Here is a 23,857-nt window from a genome sequence, read left to right as displayed (position 1 = left end):
GGTGTTTACGTACAATGTGTCCCCGCAGCTTATGTCAGAAATGTGTTTCAGGCCTTGACCTGGACTCAGAGCTCGATTTTACTGATGTGGGGTGTAAAATGTATTTAAAATAAAACACCTGCTCCAAAGCTGTGTCTGGGATGAACTTGAAGCAGATGCACAGAGCATTGCTGATTCCATCTGGGGTGCAATCCAGTGCCCCCCAAAAGACTCCTTTTGAGTTCAGTAGCTGAAGGCCTTTTATCAGGATATGCAATTAACAGAGCTTTAGAGAGTGATACATCACTTTCCTTTCTACACAAAGCCCCTTCCTTCTCCACCCACACCCTGATGATCTCAGCTGACATACACACACTCTTGTAAAAGCAGGATGAGATAAAAGCTGTAGGGAGTGTGCAGCAAGTGTCCCAGTGGCACAGGGTCCGACTCGCTGGCAGCAGTGACACCAGTGTAATTATACACACTCCAGTCCAATCTCCCAGTAATTATTCTGGAATAAAAGCCTGCCTATTTCTGTAAGACCTTATGTCACTTGGAAAGCTGTTATAAATTTAGCTGGAAAAAGAGACCCTTATTCTGGGATAAGTGTGGTTAGTGGTTAACTGGGAACTGGGCTATTCCTGGCGCTGCCATTGACCTTCCCGATGATGCCGGGTAAGTCACCTCACCTCAGCGTGTGTCACCTTCTCCTGCTGCAAACTGGGAATTACAAACAAGGGCTTTCGCACACAGCGTTTTAGGAAACTCCGTGACACTGGAAAAAAGGTGTCACAGGGTGCCAGGCACTCATTTAGTGTTACTTGGTGCTTTTCTACCCACCTTGGAGGCATCTTGATCAAACCATAGGGGAAATGAGGGACGTAGCGTTGGGGACTGGCTGGGTCGCACGAGCCTGGGCTGTTGGCACGTCGCTGGGAATACTGTGTTTTCCTCTCTGTTTTTAAAAATAGTCTATTCTGTTCCAAGTTGTAGGCTACAGCCCTCACTGGGGCATTGAAATGTCTGGGCTGCTGTTTCTTGGACCCGGCACCTTCCAGCGTGCAGGGTGGGACATGGTGCCAGCATCCAACCACCCCGCTGCAGCAGAGAGAGGGGGTCCTGCCCCGAATGGGCAGTGTTGTCCCTCTAGTCCTTGTGGACTAGAGGGAAAGGCAAATCTCCCAGTTCACCCTTCTGCCTATAATATCCCTGCCTGATTCAATCACTGCTTCTGCAGGCCCTAAGGGCCTTGGGGAGTTTTGCTTCTCAGCAGCTTCTTCTGCAGCCTCAGAAACACCTTTTGGCTCAGCATCACGCAAGCACGCGCAGTCCGAGCTGGAGATGCAGCTCGTTCCTAGCACATGGTATTGAATTCATGCTAGAGATAGGGAGATTTGTTTCGGAGGGTTTTTTCAGTTGCACAGACAGTGCAGGCTGGCTCACAGCCAGAATTTGTCCGTTTGCCAAAGCGGGTGCTGCCTACGGAGCAGCTGGACCAACGTGCTGATGCCGAGAGATGAAGGCAGAGCCTGCCCTGGCACATTCCCACAACCTCCGTCCCTGCACAAGCACTGGAGTGGGGCTCAGTGCTGCTTGGAATTGGGCTCAAGCCAAGGAGGCAGAGGGGAAAAAGCCTTTTACAGTCCATTAGTGCTCCCCAGAGCCATTCAGCCTTCTTGTCATAAAAGTGGTGGAAGCCACAGAAACATTGTGGCTGGTCTGCAGAAGAAGCTGGTCTGCAGAAGATGCCAGCCCGCCTCCTGGCTCCATGTACCTTCCCAGGAGCTTTGTCAGAGCCACTGGCTCTCCCATCAGCTCTGGCTGCTGGAATTCCCTCGGGGAAAAAGCTGATGAAGGCTGGTCCCCTGTCCATCCCAAGGTTCCCCAGGAAAATGTACATGGGAGGGTTCCAAGTGCAAATGTGTGTGTGCTAATGGGAACTGAATTGCCTCTTGCCCCGAAGCCTTGCAGCTTGAGGAAAACAAGACAGGGGCTAGGAATGACCTCATATCGCCTCCCAGGGAATGTTTTGCCAGATGAAGGGGGGAGAGGCAGCATCAAGAGAGCACAATGTATGTATCTCTCTCCCTGTGTAAACATCTCTGTAGCTGCAGAAACCTCTTAAAACCCTGAATGAGAGGAGAACAGCTGCTTTGATCTGTGGATGTGGTTGTTGTTTTCTGAGTGCAGATCCGTTCTTTTTTTAATTTTGCTTCAAATTAAAAAAATGCCTGTTGTGATCTTTTGCTTTTATTTCTTGGCGAGGGACTGGAGTGTGGTGCAGTAAATTTTCATGACTCCCCATGTAACCGTTTCAGCATGGCTGACAATTCCTTGCTGGCTCTTCAGCGCCGCAGCACAATGGGCCGAATCTTCTGGCCCTACATGAAGCCAAAGCAAATGGATTTTGCCCAGAAGTGCACAACGGGGAGTGGAGGCAGTGGGGAGGAGAGTCCTGCCACCTCCTTCCCTGCCACACATGCACACGCACACACACTCACAAGGCTGGCAGGGTTGTCCCAGTGCCTGTGAAGGCCTTCAGAGAGGGCTCCCTGGAACAGATCCATGCCAGCTCCGCGTGGCAGCAGCAGGAGCTGGTGAGGAGCCCTCAGGGCCGAAGCGCCGGGCTGTCCTGCAGGTGATTCAGGTGTGATTCATGGCCTTCTGTCCAGACTCCATGTGTGATCTCGGGAGTCTCCATCTGCCTGACTTTCCCCATCTGTGCATGGGGCAGGGGGACACCCCTGTACTTGGAGGGGCACCGCAGTGTGCACAGCCCTGACGCCTCCGTCGGCCCTTCGGCCGCTTGACCAGGCAGCATGTTTTGGGAAGAAGGCAAGATTATATAATATTTTAGTGCGTTCCTGGTCATCAGCAGCTCACCCCAACCCTGCTGCTTTGCTGTGGTGCTTTGCAAGCCCATTGGAGGAGCGAGATGTGGGTCTCAGCCCCTTGGCTCACGTGGCATGAGCAAGGCTTCTGCTGGTCAAGGATCTGCCTTCAAGGGCAAGACCCACTTCCCCCAGTGCAAGGCACTGGTTTAACTGGGAGCACTTGGCTGGAGACCAGTCTCCACTGAGGCAGCCTGGGCACAAGTGAGGAGGTTTGCTCATCCCCCCATGCTGTCACGTGGCTGCCTGGTGTTTTGGTGTTTTAATTACACACGGTCCTGTGTATTTAAGGCTGGTTTATGGATGTTTATACTAATGCGTAAACCTGCAATTTAGAAACTCACTTATAAATCAACATTGCTGAAGGTCTTGTTCCTCCTGCCGAGAGATTGGTCTCCAGATTTAGAGGACAGGTTAGAGGGAAAAAAAGGAGGACTGTTTAGTTTTCCTCTGGTTATGATGATAAAGATCACAGGATGGGGTGCGAGGTGCGGTGGCAGGCACAGGGTCTGCCGGCGTAACCCAGCGCAGAGTTTCCATTTTGACTCTGCTCTTGCAACAGCCATAAGAGACTCGTGTTTATGCAGCAAATCCCAGCCCAGAAAGAAAAGCAGAGTGATGCTCGTGGGAGGGTGGTGGCACCCCACTAAGGATGGTCTCAGCTCGTGCCAGGATGTGGGATGCAAGGACCAGGGCTCCTTCCCGCTCAGCACAGTACGAGAGGAGCCTTCATCCCCAGGAGCTCCTGGCACAGACTGGAGCTGGCTTCCTTCAGTGGCAGTGCCAAGCGGGATAGCACATTCCCGCTGGTCATGGTCCTCTCCCAGTACATCCTAAAGATAACACCTCTGCGTTCGTACTTTTATGTGTAAAACTCTTTTGCAACTTTACTAATCATTCCCACGCCTTTGCCCTTTCCTGGCTGCCCTGGAGCCTGGCTGTGCCAGGGATGGGTTTGCATTACTGGTGTGGCTCAGGGGAGCAGACCTGCTCCTGCAAACCCCCTCTCAAAGGGAAGGTCCCCATCCCATGAGGGCAGCCCAAGGAGGGATGTTTTTCTGGGGAAAGAATGACTAGACCCAGGGACTCCTCAGCATCCTCCTATCCAGCTGCAGACCCTCCTCTATGCAGTGGGGGCCTTGGCTAGGTTGGATATTTTCCATTGCCTACAGCCCCCTTTGTCGTATCTTTAGGTTTTATTAGGACAAAAGGGGGTACAGGAGGGTGCAGGGGCAGCATGGTGGGCTGGGAGGAGCCCATGGGCAGGATGACCCTGTGGGCATGGTGGCTCCTGCGGGACCCTGTATCCCTGGACAGGTGGAATCACTGCACACCTTCCTCCTGGTCCCGCTCCTGGCTCCCAGCCTTATCTCCTGCTGCAATTTCCTGGCTGACCATGCCTTTCCTGGCTTGGGGAGCAGGAACACCCCAGAAGAGAGATGGTGCCAGCAGCTCCCAGCACAGGGATGGTCATGGAGTGGGGCAGGGGTCCCCCTGCCTGCCTGGGGTGCCCCCAGCTGCAGAAGGCCAGGCTATGAGAAGCTCCCACAAGCAAGCAAAATCCCCCAAATATTTCAGAATGGTCTTTTTCTTCTCCCTCCACCCTTATTTTCAGTCCCTCCTCCCACCTTTCCCTGCAGCCAGCAGAGCTACTCTCTGGCCCTGCTTTCCCCTGGCCCACAACTCTGAGATGCTCCTGCAGCTGCCAAGCCCAGCCGGGTTGTGCCATCTGCAAGCTCTTGGGGTTTTTTCTTATATATATTTTTTTCTTTCCCCTTTTCTTGTCCACCCCTTGCCTTTTCTCATTCCATAAGCCTCCCCCAGCACCCCTCCCCTTGCCACCACCTCAAGCCCTCGGCTGGCCAAGGGGCTGCGAGGTGCCGGGTGGGTCTGGGGGTTGCGGGGGGCTTTGCATTGATGCATTGATCGCCCATGGTCTCCGCCTGACCTCCCTGCTCCCAGGGAAGCAGTCTCCATGGCTACTGGCCCTTCTCCTTCAGCGCAGACTGTAAATTCCTGCAGGCAAAGCCCAGCCTTGGGGGTGCGAGGGGGGGAGCCGGGAAGGAGTAACCAAAGCCAAATAGAAAGAAAGAAAGAAAGAAAGGCTGGGAGAGAGAAAAAGGGCGTTGCTTGGATGGGGCTCTCCTTTCCACTCCCCTTTCCCAGGTCCCCAGCACCAGGGCAAGGCGCCTGCTTCCCCCCTTCAGTGCTGCTGCTGCTGCTGCTGCTCTTGCAAAACTGGAATTGGCTGGGATTATTTAAGGAAAAAAAAAGGAGAAGGGATCAGAGCAGCCGCCAGAGAGAGGGCGATAGAGTCCACTTTCCTCCAACTGCCCTGGGTCTCCCTCCCTCACTCTCCTCTCTTCAGCAACACCAAGAGCCCCAAACTGAACCCAAAGCAGCTTTTTCCATCAGTTCAGTTCCCTTCCCTTCCTCTGTCTCACACACGGCAAGGAGAGACCCCCTTCCTCCCCTTGATTTTCCTTCGCATGCTCAGCCCCTTGTTTCCTTTAAAGCACTAGAAATCCCCCTTCTTGCCCCCGCTCCTCCCTGCAGACTGGGATTGCAATGGGAGCTTTGCAGATTGCTGGATTTTCCATCCTTTTCTTTCTCCTCCACTCTGGAAACACTCTGGCAAATAAAGCCAGTCAAGGTAAGAGAAAATCTTCCCTGCTTGAAGGTTTGCTGTTTGATGTGTGGATTGGGCAGCCGGATCTCCTCCTTAGAGCTGGGGTTTAAGTGCAGGCTGGAGGAGGCAGCAGCAGTAACAACAAACAGTGGAGGGGATTTTAAATGTCGCTTGCAGATATTCTCTCCTACTGCCTTGGACTGGGGTTGGGTTTGTAAACTCTTTAATGAGTTTCATTTCTTAGACTTTAGTTTTTTTTGTTTGGACTCTTTATCTCAAGGCAGGGAGTGCAGAGGCAGAAAATTAGGGTGGGCAAACAAGTCTGCACCCATCACAGGGAAAATATGGCTGTTTGGAGGGGCTTAGGGGGGCTCTGCTGGTTTCGGTGTCTGTGAGATGGGGCTGAGCAGGGCGGTGCAGGCAGGGAGGCTGCCCCGGGCTGGGTTGGAGGGCAGGGATGGCGGAGCGGGCGTCGATAACGCCGGGAGGCTGCATCTGTGCTCAGGGGCTTTACATCGGCGTGGGGGAATCTCAGATGTTGGCTCCAGGGGTGTGGGCAGCAGAAAACTTCGGGTAGCTGAGCACAGCAAAGCCTGAAAAATAAGGGAGCTCTTTCCCAATGTCTTGGAAAGAGAGGTACATCCCATCCTTATCAACTTCTGGCTTTTCTGTTTCACCACTCCCGTGTTGAACCAGAGCCTCCCCTTCACAGACGCACACACAGAGCTTTATGTATGGTCTGTCTATACCTTCGCTTTTCTATAGCACCTCTATATTTAGCTCGGATTTTTTCTATACACACGCGCGGGAGTGCGCGCGCACACGGGCACACACAGCCCTATACATGATGGTGTTGGCTGCCTCAAAGGGGGTTTTCTCCTTAATTCGCCACTATCTGTACCATCTGTTGGGTTTTCTCTTTTCTTTCCGTAGCACTTACAGTATGTGAGGTTTCTCCAGCCCCGCTCTGGCTGTGCTGTTGTGGCAGCTGCGTGTTTGTGCGTACGGCAAGGTTAAATAGCGTGTGAATGAAATCTCAGAGCGCAGAACATAATGAAAGATCTCTTATAGGCGGATTCCAGCCATGCGCAGGGTCACCCGAGCCCTGTCACCGACAAAGTTAGAAGGAATTTCAAGGCTATTGTCTTATCTGGCTCAAAGTGTTTCTAAAACAATAGGCGACTTTTCAGGAGGGCAGCCTGGGCAAGCAGGAGAGATTTTCCAGGGCAAAGGTTTGGTAAGAAGACATCCAGCTTCACGTGAAGCTTTATGATTTAGGCACAGAAAGGAATGCTTAGGTTTTTATCCCCCCTCAAATTATCTTGAGTGTATGCATTGCTTTCATTTCTTATCATAATATTTATTTATTAAGGCCTTTTGGTTTCCAGTTCCATTTAAGCCTGAGCCAGAATTGCATTAAAATAGCAAAGTGAAATTCCATCATGCAGAGACTTGACAGATCCCTTCAGGGAAGGAGAGGGGTGGAGTGGGGGTGGAGAGAGGTGAGCTCAATCCTGCACCGGGGTGCATGCTCATGTGTGCCTGGGATGGTGCTGTCTCCTGGGATGGTCCTGCACAGGCACCGAGCTGCCCCTGGGTGTCCAGCCACTTGGCAGCCAGGGGAGTTGTGGTGGGGAATTAATCCCCAAGGCTGCTGCTGGGGGATTCTGTGGGCTGGGGAGGGGGAAGCAGTTGCAGAGGGGCGAAGGTTGGTGCCCGCGGGCATGCAAGGACTCTGGGCAGGGCTGGACCCGATCCTGATCCTTTTTGGATGAGACTGAACTCATGGGCATCATTAGGGCATCACTGATGACAGGTACAACCTGTGCCTTTCCTCGGAACTTGCTGTTGCCTGGTTTCCTGCCAGCATCACTGAGCTCCTCAAAGCTGCCCTGTGTGTCTGGGATGTGTCTCAGCAGAATATTTCTGAAAAGCATCAGCACCCCCCGTATGTGCTGGGCGATGCCCCAAGGATGGGGACACATCACCCCGAAGCCTTTGCCCTTTTGGGGACAGCCACTCTCACCAGGTGACTGTCACAGGCTGGGAAGGGCTCCTCTCCCGTCGGATCGACTTGTCTTCCTGAGATAACGTTGTGCCATGGGTCAGGCTTGCTGGCTCATTTCTTGCACTGAATTACCCCAGAAAGTTTAGTCTGTGGGGAAGGAAGGATTTAGAGAACCGGCTGCTGGGCCTGGAGGGTGTCTGCCAGCAGACCTGTCTGGCTGCAGGGTCAGCTTAGGGCTAGGAAAGCTTTCAAGAGGAGTACTGGCAATATAAATCTAAGTAACCACAGGGAGGCTGCTGACATGCATTCACAGCTGGGATGGACTCTCTCTTGGTCCCCCAGTCCAAGCTGCCCAAACACTGCCATGCCCACTGCTCCCCTGGGTTTTGGACAGATAATGTCACCCCCAGTGTCTCAGCCCCTTGTCTGTCAGTCCACCTCACAGCCTGCCAGGCAGAGGAGCTTGTCCTGAGCTCCTCTCTCAGCAGAGCAGTGTGCTTGCCCACTGCCTGCCAGCATCTGTCCCTCCCTGGGACGGCCAAGCCCAGGGACTTGCAGCTCTGCAGCCTCCTCTTGTACCAGGCAGCACCAGCCCCTCTGGCAGCACCCCCATCACTGGGGACATATACCAGGATTTGCCACTTCTCCCTGCAACTAATTGCACATGCCAGGGCATGGGGCTGGGAGGGAGATGCAGCATTTCCCTGGGGGACCTCAGCACTCCAGTTGGTAGCCTCTGGCACTCCCACAGACCCAGTACAGGGTTCTGTGTGGGACTGGGGCCCCAGTCCAGCCTGCTGGTCACTCAGTGGTCACCCATGGATAACGCCAGCCCTTTTGGTGCTGGTGGATGGAGCCACCATCCCATGTGAGGGGCCAGTGTCAGTGGGATGCACCTGCAGAGCCTACGCCACCAGGGATTATTTTTTAAATATTTTTTTAAGGAGTCTAAAATTTTCCAATTGCAGTGTGGAGATGGTGTTTGATTCTCCTCCCATTGCCGCCAAACCTCCTCCCCCTTGGCCTCTGCCTTCCTCCCTCTCCGGCATTCACAGTGTGCGACTGTTGTGCCTGTCCCCTCCACCCCGCTGAAATATGAAATGTAAAACTGTAAACATTTCACATACACAGTTCAAAGGAGATCTTTGACTGAGGGCGTCTAACGTGCCTGTACTGAGATTAAAAAGGGGAGGGGGTGGGTACAAGGAGGGAAGAAGAGTTTTTTTATAACTGCCAACTGGAGTATAAATATTCAGACACCTTGAGTCTTCCAGTGTCGATGTATTGCTGTCTCCAAACTGCTAGGGTCTTTTTCCTTTTATTTTTATAGAGATTTTTCCTTTGCAGACAGTCACACTAGAGTAATCCATTTAGGAAAAAAACATGCATGAATGACCTTAACCTTCACTTCCAAAATTATAAGTCCCCCGAGAAGATTTAGGAGGAGCCTGGGATGGCAAATAAAGTTTGCTCTGTCTGGTGGTGCTGGAGGATGTCCGGCCACGTTCCGGGGAGGCCATCTCCCTGCTGGGGATCTTGCAGTTGCTACTCCCAGAGCAAAAACCAAACAAACACATTTTTTAAAGCAAGGCTTGATCAGCCTGATAAGCCAAAGAAACAACAACAGCAATGACAATTCCCCAGGGAGATGAACATGCTGCTGGTGGGGAGCATCAAACCCTTCATGGGGAAATGGTGACAGAATTGGGCTGAAGCAACCAGGGTTAGCACAAGGAGGTGGGATGGAGATGCAGGGAGCATTTCCAACCCAGAGGGTGGTGATAAAGCTCCAATCCATCAGGACAACCTAAACTAGTGCAGGGAATGGGGATCTCCATCCGTCTCTGCCCTTGTGGGAGTGGGAAGCATCAATGAGAGGGGAAAAAAACCCCTTTTGGGGCACTGCCATCTTTGGGGAAGCTAAACCCATTGCAAGAGGTACAGAGCAGGGTCTAGGCATGGGACAGTGGGGTGATTAGGCTGGGAACCCCCCAGGTCCTCACTGTGACTTGTGGTTCCTTGTCCTTCATCCGTGCTCCATCATTCCACAGGGCCAAGAGCTGAGACTGCCTCTCCTGTGTCTCACATGCTTTCAGGAGAGCTGGGTGGGTGCATGGGGCACCGGGCTGGTGCGAGGGTCTCTGTCACATGGTGAGATGCAGATCCCCTCTGACATGACCTGAGCGCAGGTACCTGCCCAGAGACTGCTGGCACAGCAGGACATCACCCACCACCTGAGTCAGGATCTCTGAGTTCAGATAACACATCTTTGGCCAATTTACAAAAAGCTGCCCCGCGGGGCATCCTCCTCCCCTCTCCCAGCTCCTCTTCCCTCCCGGGGGGTGCTCGTGGCTGTGCCCCGCTCCCATCCTGCCGTGGCACAGCACGAGTCGCCCTCACGAGCTCCCCGGATGAACAAATGATTAATAAACTGCACCACAGTGTCTGAGGTGGTTATTAATACCCTGGTAAAAAGAGCTACTGAAGTTATAAAGCTTTAATTTGGCATTAAGGCCAAGTGGAAACTCCACATGTCTGCCAACAGCTACACACACATCCCCATACAGACAGGCTGTTAATATATATGCCCATATGAAAACAAAGAATAAAATTAATCTGAAGAAAAAGCTGAAGCGCTTGCAGAAGAGGGAAAAAGGATGGTGGGTTTGTTTGTTTAGGGATTTTCAGATGGGTTTTTGCTGCCCTGTTTTGCCCCTCTCCTCAAATTTATTGGGACTTTCAGCCTATGGATAAAACCATCTTTTATTATTTTTTTAAAACAAAATTAGGAACTGAGGAAAGAGGCTCAATCCAGGCTCTAAAAATATACGAGCTGTTGCTCTATCCCCCTGCTTGCTGTGTCGGGGTGTCGTTGGCAGTGTGGTGCCGCAGGGTGCAGACACGGGACCCAGGTGCCCCTGGGCTCTGCCAACGTCTCCCTCGCTGGCCTCAGCCAGAGCCCTCCGGGTGCCTGGTGAGCGCGCGCCGGTCCCAGGGACGTGGCGGTCCCCCTGCTTTTGGCACACTTGAAATGGCAGTGGCATTGAAACCGTCTGCCTCCGCTGCCTTTGAAATGGAGAATAAAGCTGCAGCTGGAGCGGAACGGGGCCCAACAGCCAGAGCTGGAAAATCCCACCCACAACGGAATAAAAAACATGGCCCAAGGCACAGGGCGAGCACCACAACCTCCTGCCCTTCGCTGCAGCCCCTGGCGATGGCCGTGCCAGGGATGCTCTTGCCCTCTGAGGAGCCCTAATTACCCCAGCACAGTGGGATGGGGAGGTGGGGCCACCGCAGGCGAGACCTGCAGTCCCCAGAGAGACTCAACGTCTTCACCTAAACCAAATTCCCCGCCAGGTGCAAAACTCCCCAGTGCTGGGGATTTGAGGCGTGATGCACCCATCTGTGCTGCCCTGTTTGGGCTCATTTCAGGCAGCTTGGGGCGAAAAACAGAGGTTTTGATTATTTGTGCGGAGAAGGAATAGAGGGGCTGTAGGGATGCAAGTCTGCTGGGAGCCTGGCAAACCCTCCAAAAATCCCACCTGAATTTGGGAGCTGGACTGAAGCAGGCACCTTGGAGTAGGGGGACAAGCAGGACATACCCCCAGTGAGGACTTTGTGGAAGCAAACAGGGACAGGAACATCAAGAAGGACTTTTTGTTAAAAAAAATCTTCACTTGGTTTGAATATGAAACCCTTCACGTGGCAGCAGCAGCTCAGAGCACCTGCAGTGAGGCCACGAGCAGCTTTTTGGATGCAGAAAATTCTCCTGCAGGAAAAACAGGCTGTCCTGACAGCAAACCTTCCTTTTCATGGGAAAATGTTGCTTGCATTGACAAAAGTGCTAGAAAATTAGTTTTTCAGAGGCTTTTATTTTAATTCACTACGTCGTTTCTGAAGGATACTTAGGAGCCAAAACTTCAGCATTCTAAAAATTGGGATCTTCGCCAATCTCGGGATGGCTCCTGGGGTGCCGAGGAGGGTATTTATTCACTCTTCCCACACACACACACTTTTTTTTCCTTTTTTTTTTATAATCCTGTAACCTTTCAGAATGTCTCCAACTTTGGAAAAATGACGGAGTGGAAAATTGATAATGTTTTCTTTTGTACTTTTGCTGCTGTGTAATCTTTCCAAAGTTAGAGAAGTTTTGAAGTTACAGAATGGGGGGGAAAAAGACAGAAAAAAAAGATACTATGCATGTGCAAGTGGGAAAGGCCCGGCAGTGTGTTCATGGTATTGAGTTTGGGGGTGCAGGAGGAAAAAGAAATAGGAAATAAAACCCCCAGAAAAGTGAGATACCTGGGAAAAGGCTGGGAAAGTTTTAAATGATGTGATGTCTGGTGGATGCTTCATGTTTTGGGTGTTTTTAGGGGAAGGAGATGGGGTCGATGGTTGGTCTGCACTGTTTGGGTGTTGGTTCCCACCCGTATGCCAGGGTGGGTGCCTGGGTGCCACATCCAGCAACTCTCACCTTGGGACCATGGCTGGAAACATCAAGATGTGATTTATAACTCTGGGGGAAGACCTGGAGGGGGGTTCCTGACCACATGGGACCATGACCAGGATCTGCAGGTTCAGTAGATCTCTGGGTCAACATTGGCTTTGTTGCTGTTGAGTCCCTGCACACAGCATGGCCAGCACTTGATGTCCCCTCGCGTCCCCCTGCTCCAGCACCACAACCTCCCACCATCCTCCCAGGCTCCTATCACTGGGTTCCAGTGAGGATGCTGGAGCCGGAGGTGAAGTCACTGCCAGTGCTGAACAGCCACGCTCAGCTCCCCGAAGGGACAAGAGCCCCCGGGAGCCCTGGTGCAGGGAGGGCTGCGAGCTGCTCCCCGGCAATGCTGCGGGGTGCTGGGGTGGCCACAGTGTGGTGGCACCGTGGCCAGTGCTGTGGCTGACAGAGGTGACGGTGCCAGCCGGGATCCTGGCGCCGGTCCCCGTGCAATCCCTCCGTCGTCCGCACCGTGGTGGGTCAGCCTCCAGCCGGTGATTAATGGCCCAAGGGAGGCTGTGGTGGCCGCGGGCCATGGCTAATGTCAAATAACAAATATGAATGCGGGCTGTAAATATTTATACAATGCGCAGGCACGTGCCGCCTCCCTGGTGCAGAGACAAAGCTCTCCTACTCCCGGCCGGGTGACTCACATCTCCCGGCAAAGAACCGCCGGGGTGGCCGGGCCAGGGCTCTGGCTGGCGTTCCCGCGGCCGTGGCCCCTGTCCTGCAGGGCTGCTGGCCCGCCCGCCGCTTGCAGGGATGTTTTGTGTCTTGGGGGAGCTCCTGGAGCTCCTCTTAGGGCTGTGAAAAGCAGTTTTTTAAAGACAACTGAGAGCTTTGCAGCCTCACACTCCTCCTGATGGGGGACTCTCAGGTCCCCCTTCCCTGATGAGATGCTCCCCATCCCTGTGAGAGGAGCTGGAGGCAAACCCTCAGGAGCAGTGCTGGTGCTCCCCGTATGTCAGTGGAGTTGGAGCAGGGAGCCTGGGCTGCTCTGGGAGCCCTGCCCATACCTGATGGGCTGAGAGTGATGCTTAGTCCCCTCTTGCCCCCCAGCAGCCTGACCTCCTCCAGGCATTGGCAGTCAGGGCTCCCTGTCTCCCTTGCTGCCTCACCTGAGCAGCCTCTTTCTCACAAACCTCCACCCCATGTGCCTGAGGCTTTTCTGTTTCCCAAATGCCTTTAAAACCTCCATCCCTGTGGCCTCCTGACAGAGCAAACCCTTGGACATGGCTGCTTGAGGCCACTGCCAGCATGTGGAGCTCTGGCTGTGATGTCCCGGGTACCACAGCGCTGCATCCCAGAGAAGAGGGTTGAGCGGCAAAGGGGGATGGAGGAGATGCAGATTTTGTCTGCGTCCCCAAAGAAGCTTTGATGTTTTCCCCAGTTCTCCCTCCTGTTTCTTGCTTCCCGGCTCCCCGGGGGTAGAGGTCCCTGGCTCTCCCCATCGCTCCTCCTGCCTGTCCTCTTGCAGATGTCGATGAATGCGTGGAGGGCACCGACAACTGCCACATTGATGCCATCTGCCAGAACACTCCCAAGTCCTACAAATGCATCTGCAAGTCCGGCTACACCGGCGACGGGAAGCACTGCAAAGGTAGGGACGTGCCATTGCCGCTGGAGCTGGAGCCAGAGCCAGAGCTCTGCTGAGCAGTGACAACCCTGGCAGGTCAGAGGCTGGCGGTGGCTCATCAGCACCGACTGTCCTTGCTGGTGGTGGTGACAGCCATTGTATTTGCATGGCTGGGGCTTCCCAGTCCCAGGAGGGTCACCTGGGGCTTGTTTTAAACAAAGCTAGGCTTATTTTCGAGCAGGACTTTCAACTCTGAGGCTGCAGAACTGTGATAGCAGTTAAAACATGACAAACTTCAAAATAAGATATAGAAATACAGATATAGATGGTAGATATAGATACAGGTATAGATGTAGATATAGATGTAAATGTAGATATCGGTATAGATATAGGTATAGATCTATATATAAATGCAGTTCAGTGGGGAATGGAAAGAAAATGGGCTCCTTGGAGGAGCAGCAGCAGGAAAGCAGGAATGGCGCAGGGGGAAAAATTCCTGGCTTTGCTAGAAGCAGGTCCAGGGTCAGAATGGGCCAAGTACAAATAGCAGAGGGATTAAAGCACTCCAGGAACTGCTGGGCTTTGCCATGGAGGTGGGCTGTGCTGCCTCCATCCTGGGAAATCCCATGTGGTTCCCAGTGCACTGCACTGCGCCAAGGCTGTAAGACAGTGTGTTAGCTGGGGGTCCAGGGTCTAGCCTGGGGAGAACGGGGATGTTTTTGCATGGTCTGGAGGAGTTCTGCAAGTGATAACGGAGCTGGGGACCTGCTGGAATAGACAGAGAGAGCAGAAGACCCCAAGGCACAATATCAGCCGGGGTGCAAACACGCTGGAGGTGGGGAGCAGTACCCATGTGTCGGGTTAGCCACCGGCCCCTGGGGCAGCCCTGCAGCTCTCCTGCCCTCCTTCTCTGCAGACGTCGATGAATGCGAGCGGGAAGACAACGCGGGCTGCGTCCATGAGTGCGTGAACATCCCCGGCAACTACCGCTGCACCTGCTACGACGGCTTCCGCCTGGCACACGATGGCCACAACTGCTTAGGTGAAGGATGGCAGCTTGTCCCAGCCCCTTGGCAGCTTTGGCAGCTTGGGACCAGCTTGCTGGCTTTCTCTACCAGGCACCTCCTGAGCCCGACACCCCTAGGGCTGTTGCAGAGCCGGGGAAGCGTGGTGGCACTCCCAGGGCAGTAAGCTAGGTGCAGATGTGTCCTGTACTGCAATGGCTTGCTGGGGGACAGGATTGCTCCCCATTACACGGGGATGATGCCAAGGGAGGACGCTCCATAGACTGGGAGGGTTGGGGTGAGGCAAGACTGTGAGGCTTGGGTTTGGGGATGCTGGGTGCGAGCCACGGCCTCCCCACAGCCTCATCCTGCTGTGGTGAGTGGCCGGGCTGGCAGTTCTGCTCTGCTGCCGAAGGCAGGACCAGCCAGCAGAGCTCACCCGGGCCCTGCCACTCGCTCCGCTCTTGCTTGAGGTCAGCCCTGCACCTGCCAAAACAGATGAGTTAATAGCAAACATGGTGGAGATGGGAACCAGCAAAGGGACTGGGTAAATAATACCCGGGCCAAGACAAACCCGGCATCTGCCTACGGAGCGGCCGTGCATCCTCCCTGCCACTTCCCACCGTCCCAAACTCCATCCGGCCGCGGCGGAGCCAAAGCTCCCATCAGAGCCCTGAGGTCCGTTGGGCTGCCCGCGCCCGTCACCCACTTCCTCCCGCAGCATCCACGGCGGGATCGCCGGGGCACGGGGCCGCCCACCTTCCCTCCGCCTGGAGCTCTTACTATTTTCTAATTAATGTCTGCACAGGGGTCATTAATGAGCTCATCACTTGGAGAAGGAGGAGGGGGAAGGGATTATGGACACATACTTTTTGCATTAACCACCATCACCGGGATCTTTGCAGCCTCCTCGGGGAGGAGGGAGATTTACACAGCTGGGAGGAGGCGCGGGCGGGTGGCCCTGCCTTCCTCTCCCGGGGGAGGACGAGCCCGAGGAGAAGAAAGGAAAGCCGGACTGGGCGAGCCACAGACGTCATGTGTTTACAGAGTTGGGTGGGAGGGGATGGAGATGGCTGGGGAGCAGCCAGGGAAGCAGGGATTGGGGGTGGGGGGCAGCCTGGCTCCCACCTTGAGCCTTTCCTCAGCTCATCCCAGCATCTCATCCCTGATCCTGACATGCTTTGCCCAACCTGCCTGCATCCTCTCTTAGCCAAAAGAAAGAGAAGCAGAGCAAAGCACAGCATCGTGCCCAGGCTTTGCTGGTGCCATGGGCAGGGGCTGAGCTGGAGAGAGGTCAGGGTGCATGCCCACAGGATCCCACCAGCCCCTCCATTTCCCACCCTGGGCAACCTTTTGAACCAGCACAGGAATTCGAGCTACTGTCCTGACATGGGCCCTTCTGGCTTCTGCCCATCTCCATTGCATTTAATAAAACAGGTATTAGAGCAGTGGAGTCTCATTTCAGCCATTGGGTTTGAATGGCTGCCTCCTCATTTTTGAGCGTAGCTGGAAGGAGAAGTTGTGAGACCTTAAGCCTTTGTTCTAAGCAGGGGGATTTGAGGAGAGTTATTGGCATCTGCAGGACATAGTTTGGCTGGGACGAGCCTGGAGGAAGCTGCAAGCCTCCTGCCATTGCAGAGGATGTCCCTTTGTGCCTGGCTGCAACACCTCCTTTCCAAGGCAGTGGTTTTGTGGGGTGCTTCTGGGTTCTGCTCCCTGGCAGTTTCCAGCCGTAGCTGCAGCTCTGCTTCTATTTCTGAGCATTCCCCCAGGGCTTGCCTGGGGCTGGGGCACAGTGTAGGGCACCAACACCCCTCAGGCATCCATCTGTCCGTCCATCTCTTTGCCCAAAAGGAAGAGGTTTTGATGCGTGCCATGCTGCCTGGGGAGGGGGCCTGTCCTGGGGGGCTGGGGCTGGGAGCCCCCCGTGTGTGTCGTCACTGAGCCGCTGTTCCGGCATTTCCGGTGGGCTCAGCTTTCCCCTCAGCCACGGCTCTGCAATGCTCGAGTTCACAGGACGTTTTCTTTGGCACGGGGCCCCTCACAGAGGGGGCAAGGGGTGGCCACGGCAGAAGTTTGTCTCTGCCTGAACCCGGCGTCTGGTTGCTCTGGCACCTCAGGGCACTGGTGAGTTCAGCTCAGACCACTGTCCCCAAAAACCCTCTGGGGAGAGCAACAGGCCGTTGCTCTTCATTAAATGTGGGATTTGCAAGGCTGGAGCAGGAGTAGCCCAGGGTGAAGGCATTGCTGCTGCCACGGGGCCACATCTCCAGCCCCTTGCAGCCTTGGTTTGTTAAACCAAAACAGGTGTTAGGGCGGCCAAGCGGCTGGGGATGCGAGTCTCCTTACAAGTAATTATCCCTGCTCTGGGCTAAGGTTTCCCAGCTCTCCCTAATGAAGTGCAGGCATCCCCAGCTGGCGACAGGCTCTGAGGGGCTGGGAGTGGGGGCAACCAGCATCCCAGATAAACATCCGTGGTTATTTGGGATGTCCCATCCATGGTTATTTGGGGGTCCTGGGACAAGGAAAAAAACTTTTGTCTGTATTCCCTTCTGTAAAACAAGGCTGGATACTTCATGCCCATCAGCTAGGGAAGCTGTATGGTCCCTGCACCCACCCCTTGCTGTGTTTTGCCTTTGTCCCCTGCAGCCCTCAAGCATCCCCCTTTCTTGTAGCTGGGGGGTCATAGATGTAAACCAAAAGTAGTTTACTACCCAGCAGATCTGTCCCACCTTGTCCCCATTGCCTGGGTGTGCCACGGAGCTGTGCTTACCCCCTGCCACCCTCCCTCTGCAGACCTGGACGAGTGCTCAGAGGGCAACGGCGGGTGCCAGCAGACCTGTGTCAACATGATGGGCAGCTACGAGTGCTTCTGCAGGGAGGGGTTCTTCCTCAGCGACAACCAGCACACGTGCATCCAGCGCCCCGAAGGTCAGTGCACAGCAGCTCTGTGCCCCAGGGCACCCTGCATCCCTGCATTTATCGGGCAGGTCTGTCCCCTCTGGCCACCCCTGTGCAGTGCCTGGGTTTGGCTGCTGCTGCTGGGTCATGACCCTTCGTGGTGTGGCAGATTTGAAAGTGAATCTATTATGAGCACACTGGGAGAGGAGGCTGTGAGGTGATAAACATTCTGCAGCAAAACCCTTGCAGGCCCCTTGGTCAGGCACAGCAATACTGAATGAAGGACGTTAATCCTATGCCCAGAGCAGTTTATTAATAAATGGAACCTGGAGGTTCTCACACCACCCTGCCAGACTCATCTTCTCCTGCCAGGTCTTGTACAGCACCGAGCCCTTCATCTTGGTATCAGCTCTAAATTGCTGCCGTCTGGAGCAATCCCTTAGCCAAAATAGAAGGAAATGAGAGATTTTTGCATCTCTGCTGATTTTTATCTCCACTGCTTGGCAAAGCAAGCTGAAGGTTTTTGCTTTCCTCTTCCCCCTTCCCAGCTGTGTTGGTCACTCTGGCTCCCCGGGAATCTTGCCCAGCCTAGGATGGCTCAGCAGCCACAGTGGCATCTCCCATGTCCCCAGCCCTCTGTGTCTGGGAGGGATGAGCTGTCTGCTTCTTCCTCCTGGTGCTGCAGTGGGTGGCCCCACTGGGGAAAGGGATGCAGATGCTGTGTTTTGAGTCAGTGGGATTTAAAGCCACCTTGAGGTGTGGGAGCAAGGTCTCACCCAAGGTGGGAGGGAATCAAAGGTTGAAGGCTCCTAGGTAGTTTTGTCCACCTTCTCGAGCAGCTCTGTGTCAGGAGGAGCTGCCCGTTGAGGCTGCCCAGGGTTAACCTGTTCCCCCAAGATCCTCACTGACAAGGTTTTCCCCTCATTGCCCCCATTGTCCCATCCCATCCCACCTCAGACATGCTTCTGCCACTGCTGACCAGTGCCAGCAGCTTTTGGAGCATTTCTTTGCTTCCTTTTCTCTTTTAGAAGGAATGAACTGCATGAACAAGAACCACGGCTGCGCCCACATCTGCCGGGAGACCCCCAAGGGGGGCATCGCCTGTGAGTGCCGCCCTGGCTTCGAGCTCACCAAGAACCAACGTGACTGCAAATGTAAGGAGCACTCTGGGGCTGGAGATACAGCCTCCTGGAGACCCCCTAACCCCGTCCTCATGATACAAACACCTCCTGTCCCTGCAGCAAAGCCCTGATCCTCCGGTAGCAATTGATTCACCAAACCTGAAGCCCAGCATGCCCAGCTTTGCCTCTGTTCCCTTATGGACAGGAGTGCCTCCTGGCACTCCTCTCTGCCATGAGATGTTCTGTCCTTACATGACCAGGCTGAAATGGCAGTTAAAGGGGTCCCAGAGACACAGCATCCCCTGTCCCTGTCCCAGTGTTTCACTTTCTGAAGGGGAGGTGAACAAGGAGAATGCAATCGGCACGTGAGGAGTGCAAGAATCCTCTTCCTGGGGATCGTGGTGCTCTCAGCTCATCTGATCTCCTGCCAGCATTCCGCTGGCACTGCCAGGGTTATTAAATAGATATATATGTTTATGCAATTATTTTTATTTTGTTTCTCATTTACTGTCTGCAGCGAATGTGTAAAATTGCTGATGAAATGGAGTTTTAATCCTAGGAGCCTATTTTCTCTCTAATCTAAATGAACAGCAAACCTTGCCCCCAGGGGAGGGCTGGGAGGGATTCCCAGAAGATCCTGAGTCATTCCAGAGCTCAGGAAAGTCTCACCCTTCCCCTGTAATACCAGATTCAGGGTCAGGGGCAAACAGCCCACTGGTCCCCTTTGCTCAGTCTCCACTAGTGGCATTTAGCAGATATGAAAAAGGAAGACATGAGAAACCACACAACAGTTTGCATCTGCCGAGATCCCACAGGGAAAGTGAAGGGCTTTAGGAATTATCCAGGAGGGAGGGGAGTCTCTGAGGGTACGGACAAGGTGTTCCCAAGCCATTTTTATGCACCACATGGGGATGCCAGGCAGGGAGGAAGGAGCTGGGGCCATGGTGACGCCGGTGCTTTGCTTCCACAGTGACCTGCAACTACGGGAACGGGGGTTGCCAACACACCTGCGACGACACCGACCAGGGCCCCAAGTGTGGCTGCCACGTCAAGTTCCTGCTCCACTCCGACGGGGTGACCTGCATAGGTAAGTCAGACCATTGGCCACGGGGATGTGGGGCAGGGTGCAGGATGGCTCGTCCTCCTCCCCGGGTGGTTTGTCCTTGGCCTGCTGAAGGGTTTATCCCAAGCTTTGGGAATGCAACGTTTCCTTTTGCTGAGACTGGGGAAGCTCAGTGTGCATGTGAGGGGTGCTGCGGCACCCGCAGGTGCAGGGATATGTTGCTGCTCAACCACCAGGAGCAGAAGTGACCACGGGGATGCTTGAAGGGACATCTGGGGACAGGTTACTGTGCTGGGGTGCGGACAGGGGTCCCTGCCTGCATCCATGCTGCTGGAGGGAGAGCAGTAAGGATATCCCCATGCCAGAAATTGTTACTGTTGCTGTCACCAGCAGCTTTTGAGGAGGGACGTGGAGAGGACAGGTTTGGCCACAGCAGTCTGTTCCAACTTGGCACTGTGTGGCCTTGGCCCAGGAACAATTGTCTTGCAAAAAAAAAAAAAAACCAAAACCCCAACAACCTGACAACTCAACCACCCCAGAATTGTCCTTTTCCTGTGTGTGTTTTCAAATTGTAGAACATCAAACAGAGATAGAAGTTTTACTGGTTTCATATGCTTGTGCTGTTTAACAGCTGCTTTGATTTAAAAAATGTTATATTTGGGGAGTGATTAAGTCCACAAATTGCTTGAGACGTTTGAGTTCTTATTGCAAAATGAAAAAGAAAGCAAGAGAGATTTTGGCTCCCTGTGTCCCTGCTGTGCCTGAACAGAAAACCCTCTGCACTTTCCACAGATGACTCTGTCCTCAGGGCAAACGGCAGCGGAGCCCCCGAGCCCTGCCTGCTCCCAGCCGGCTTGAGGGGTGTCTGGGGCTGAGCCCCCAGCAAAGGCCCCCTGCCCATCAGCTCGCTGCTGCCTTAATGTCACTGTTGTCCCCCAGCCCACTCCCAGGATGGATCCCAGTCCCTCCTGGCTGCTGGCAGGGGCTCGCAGCCCCTGGTCCCCGCCGTCCTCGGGTTTGCGTCCTGTCCCCAGGGGGTTGTTGTTGTGCCCAGGTGGGCAGAGCTCCTCCAACAGGGTCCTTGGGACCCCGGGGTGCATCAGCTGGTGTGTTCCTCCTGGATGGAGGGCTCTGTGCGTGGTGTCTGTGTTGGTGCAAGGACTTGGGCAGGTTTGGGACCAAGGATGCTCCTGACCTGCTGGGCATGGCTGGGGGCAGCAGCTCTCCAAAGCATCCTTTAATTTGGGGGATGCTTGAGAGTGGTCCGTTTACTGGGGGATCTCTGCAGTCATACCCTGGGTACCACAGGTGTGACGGTGAGATTTGGGGTTTTCCAAAATCACTCATCCTCATGGCCTTGGCCAGAATCTCCCTCTTTGTCCCCACGCCCTGCAGCATATCTGCTAGGGAGATATCTCCCACCAGAGACAGCACATCCCTGTGAGCTCTCCCCTTGTCCACCTTCCCAGGGCAAATCAAACACTGCACAGGAGGATCTTAGGAGCAGCATCAGCCCAAAGCCCACCACCACATCTGTCTCATCCCTTTGGGGTCTGCAGTCCCCTCTTACAGGAAGGGGCCTACCTACCTCCCACATTCCCTGGAGGATTCCTGGCCCCCATCCCCACTGTGGGAACACTGTGGGATTGTGCCTCGGCTGCTGGGAGCCAGCAGCAACCCCACAGGGATGCCCAGGCAGGGGATTTCCAACCAAGGTACCTGCTTGGATATTTATAACCACCCTTTCTTGTTTTATGGCTGGGGCTCAGCAAACAGCCCTCCCCCATCCACGGTGCCCCCGTCACCGCCCCTTCCCCATTTCCTCAAAAATATTTCATCATTTCAAGGGAAATAAATTTTCCAGTGAGTGGAAACGCAAAGTCGTTCCCCAGGCCATGGGCTTTGAAATTGTACTCGGTGCGTTTGATGGGCTGCCGGGACAGGCCCCTGGTCCAGGTTCCCTTCAGATCACACCACGCGGCAGGAAGCACGATCAGCCCCTCTGAGTGACAGTTTCATTAGGCCACGGCTGGTGTTTTTCATTTTTCCGCTTTTTATTGCTGCTTTTAAAAATGCAGATAATGAATAACATGCCTCTGAGCAAGGGGGCCAGAGCTAATGGCTCCCGACATGTCTGCAGGCACAAGGGGGAGGGGGAGGCAGGAGGGGAGGCCAATGACCTTGTATATTTATGTTTATGCTCCAAAAGCAGTTTTTAAAAAAAAAAAAATAAAAAAGCACATGCTGAGGGTGCAGTGCCTGTGGGGAGATGCAAACAGCTGTTGCAGTTGATGCACATTTTGGCTTTGTGGGAAGATTTACCAGCCAGGGCATCATTGCAGCTCCCCCCTGCTGATATCTGGGGTGCAGCAGGGCCATTGCTGGACCCCTGCTTGTGGTGAGCACTGGTGGAGTGGGAGGGGGTGAGTGGAGAGGAAATATTATTAGATGGAGAGGGAAACTAAACCCAGCTCAAGTTTTATGGCTGATTTCCTGACCCACGCCCAGGCGGTTTGCGGCGGCACGGCCGATGTGCCCCGGCTTTGTGGATCCGGCAGTGTCGGGAGCGGTGCCGGGAGCAGAGTCTGCGCCAGTCCCACTGCCAGGTCAATGCTGGGGGCACCCACACACGGGTGAGGCTGAGTGGCCCAAACACACTCAGACTTTGGGCTCACTGCTGGCTTGGCTGCTAAATCCAAAGCGTGCAAGTGCCACTGGCAGGACACGGTTCCCTTCCCGAGGCCCATGGCTGCACAGTGTCCACACAGCTTCTCTTGGGAATTGCCACCTGCCCTGGCACATGCTGGATTTGCTCCAACAAGGGCGAGGACCCGGTTGCCCAGACTAACAGGCTGCACTAACGCTCCTCATAATATGCTTCTCCCTCTCGCATGGGGCTCCAGCCAGTCCAACACAGTGTGTGAAACTGGAGAGGGTTTGGAGAGGCTGAGGGACATGAGATACTTGGGGCAGGGTGATGGAGAAGTCAGTAGCACTGGACCCAAACCTCAGGTTTGGGCTCTTTTGGGAGGTGGGGGAGAAAAAACCTAAAAGGACAGTTTCCACCAGGCTGGAAAGGCAGCGGAGTCAAACCCATTGACATGTGACACCAACCGAGTTCCTTGCTGGACACTGTTTCTAAATCACTTTTTTATAATGTTAAACAGGGGAGAGACACTTCCAGCAACACGTTATCCTTGAGACGTTTTCTAATGGTAAATATTTTTGTTCTCTCTATCTCTACAAAGGGGTCTAACTGTAGATGGTCTCTCTTCTTGAGATCATAACAGGGCTCGGGGGGCTGAGCTGCCATGCTAACTGCATGTCTCACTAACCATGCCCCGCTGCTGCTTCCAAACCCTGCAGGGCCAGCCCGGCCCAGGCTGCCAGCAGGCTGGGCTGGGGGACAGAGCAGAAAACCCTCCCCTGGCTGTGCTTGCATGAGATGGGGGCTCTCGCTCTGCTTTGGTCAATCCAGCCTGGCCCAGGGGGTGACAAATCCACTTTGCAGGCTGTGGTGGTTACCCCCCACCAACCAGGAGGAGCTCACAGTGGGCTGCCAGCAGCCATGCAATGGGGAGGGGGGTGCTCGTGCCCATCTCTATGCTGTGCACTCCCACAATTACCCCTTCCCAGAGCCCACCCACTCGCATAGTCCCCTCTGGGATATTCTGGGTGTCCCAGGACTAGGTCTCACAAGGCTGCTTGCCATGCCGAGGCTCCCAGCCTGGAGCTGCAGCAGTGGCAGAGCTGCAATGGCTCTTTACATGGCTGGGCACCTCTCCAGGGGTTTCTTTGCATCCCCGTGGTGTCTCCAAGCCCTTCAAAAAGGTAAGGCGATGCCTCTGCTCTGCCACCAAGAAAACTGAGGCAGAAGGTGCAGCGACTTGTCTGTGGTGAGGAATCTTGTTCCTGGATGTGTTGGGCACAAGCAAACTCCTGGCACATCCATAAGGAGCTGTGGGAGTGCACCTCACCAGTGCAGGGAGCACTGACTGCAGCTTTCGGGGTCTCTGAAGAGCCTTTCCCACAGGGGTGGGAGAAGGAAGGGAGCCCAGATCCACTCAGTCACTGTACTTCAGCCAGCCCAGCTGTAATCCCTCCAATTACCATGGAATTATCCCCTCAGGCTCATGGAATCACATCTCAGAAGGTGGAGGCAAGGCTGCACCATGTGCAGCCAGAGC

General features: G+C 54.3%; 1 protein-coding gene across 8 annotated transcripts in view; it reads left to right on the top strand.

The window, feature by feature from the left end:
* SCUBE3 (signal peptide, CUB domain and EGF like domain containing 3) overlaps positions 1-23,857 on the top strand; it is a 42,813-nt gene that overhangs the window by 5,746 nt on the left and 13,210 nt on the right. For 4 of the 8 annotated variants that reach the window (XM_017835737.1, XM_017835735.1, XM_017835736.1 and 1 more), the window contains 6 exons: positions 13,483-13,605; positions 14,498-14,623; positions 17,382-17,516; positions 18,515-18,640; positions 19,578-19,694; positions 22,838-22,885. In XM_017835737.1, coding sequence (XP_017691226.1) covers positions 13,483-13,605; positions 14,498-14,623; positions 17,382-17,516; positions 18,515-18,640; positions 19,578-19,694; positions 22,838-22,885 — 675 coding nt within the window. Of the gene's footprint in view, positions 1-5,193; positions 5,524-13,482; positions 13,606-14,497; positions 14,624-17,381; positions 17,517-18,514; positions 18,641-19,577; positions 19,695-22,837; positions 22,886-23,857 lie in introns of those variants that run through there. The other 4 variants (XM_017835740.1, XM_017835733.1, XM_017835739.1 and 1 more) reach the window with 4 other exon arrangements.

This window comes from Lepidothrix coronata, unplaced genomic scaffold (assembly GCF_001604755.1).
Source record: "Lepidothrix coronata isolate B3197 unplaced genomic scaffold, Lepidothrix_coronata-1.0 Scaffold263, whole genome shotgun sequence".
Lineage (NCBI taxonomy): Eukaryota > Metazoa > Chordata > Aves > Passeriformes > Pipridae > Lepidothrix > Lepidothrix coronata.
Note: the sequence above shows the minus strand (reverse complement) of the source record. Positions and strands in the feature narration are given on the sequence as shown.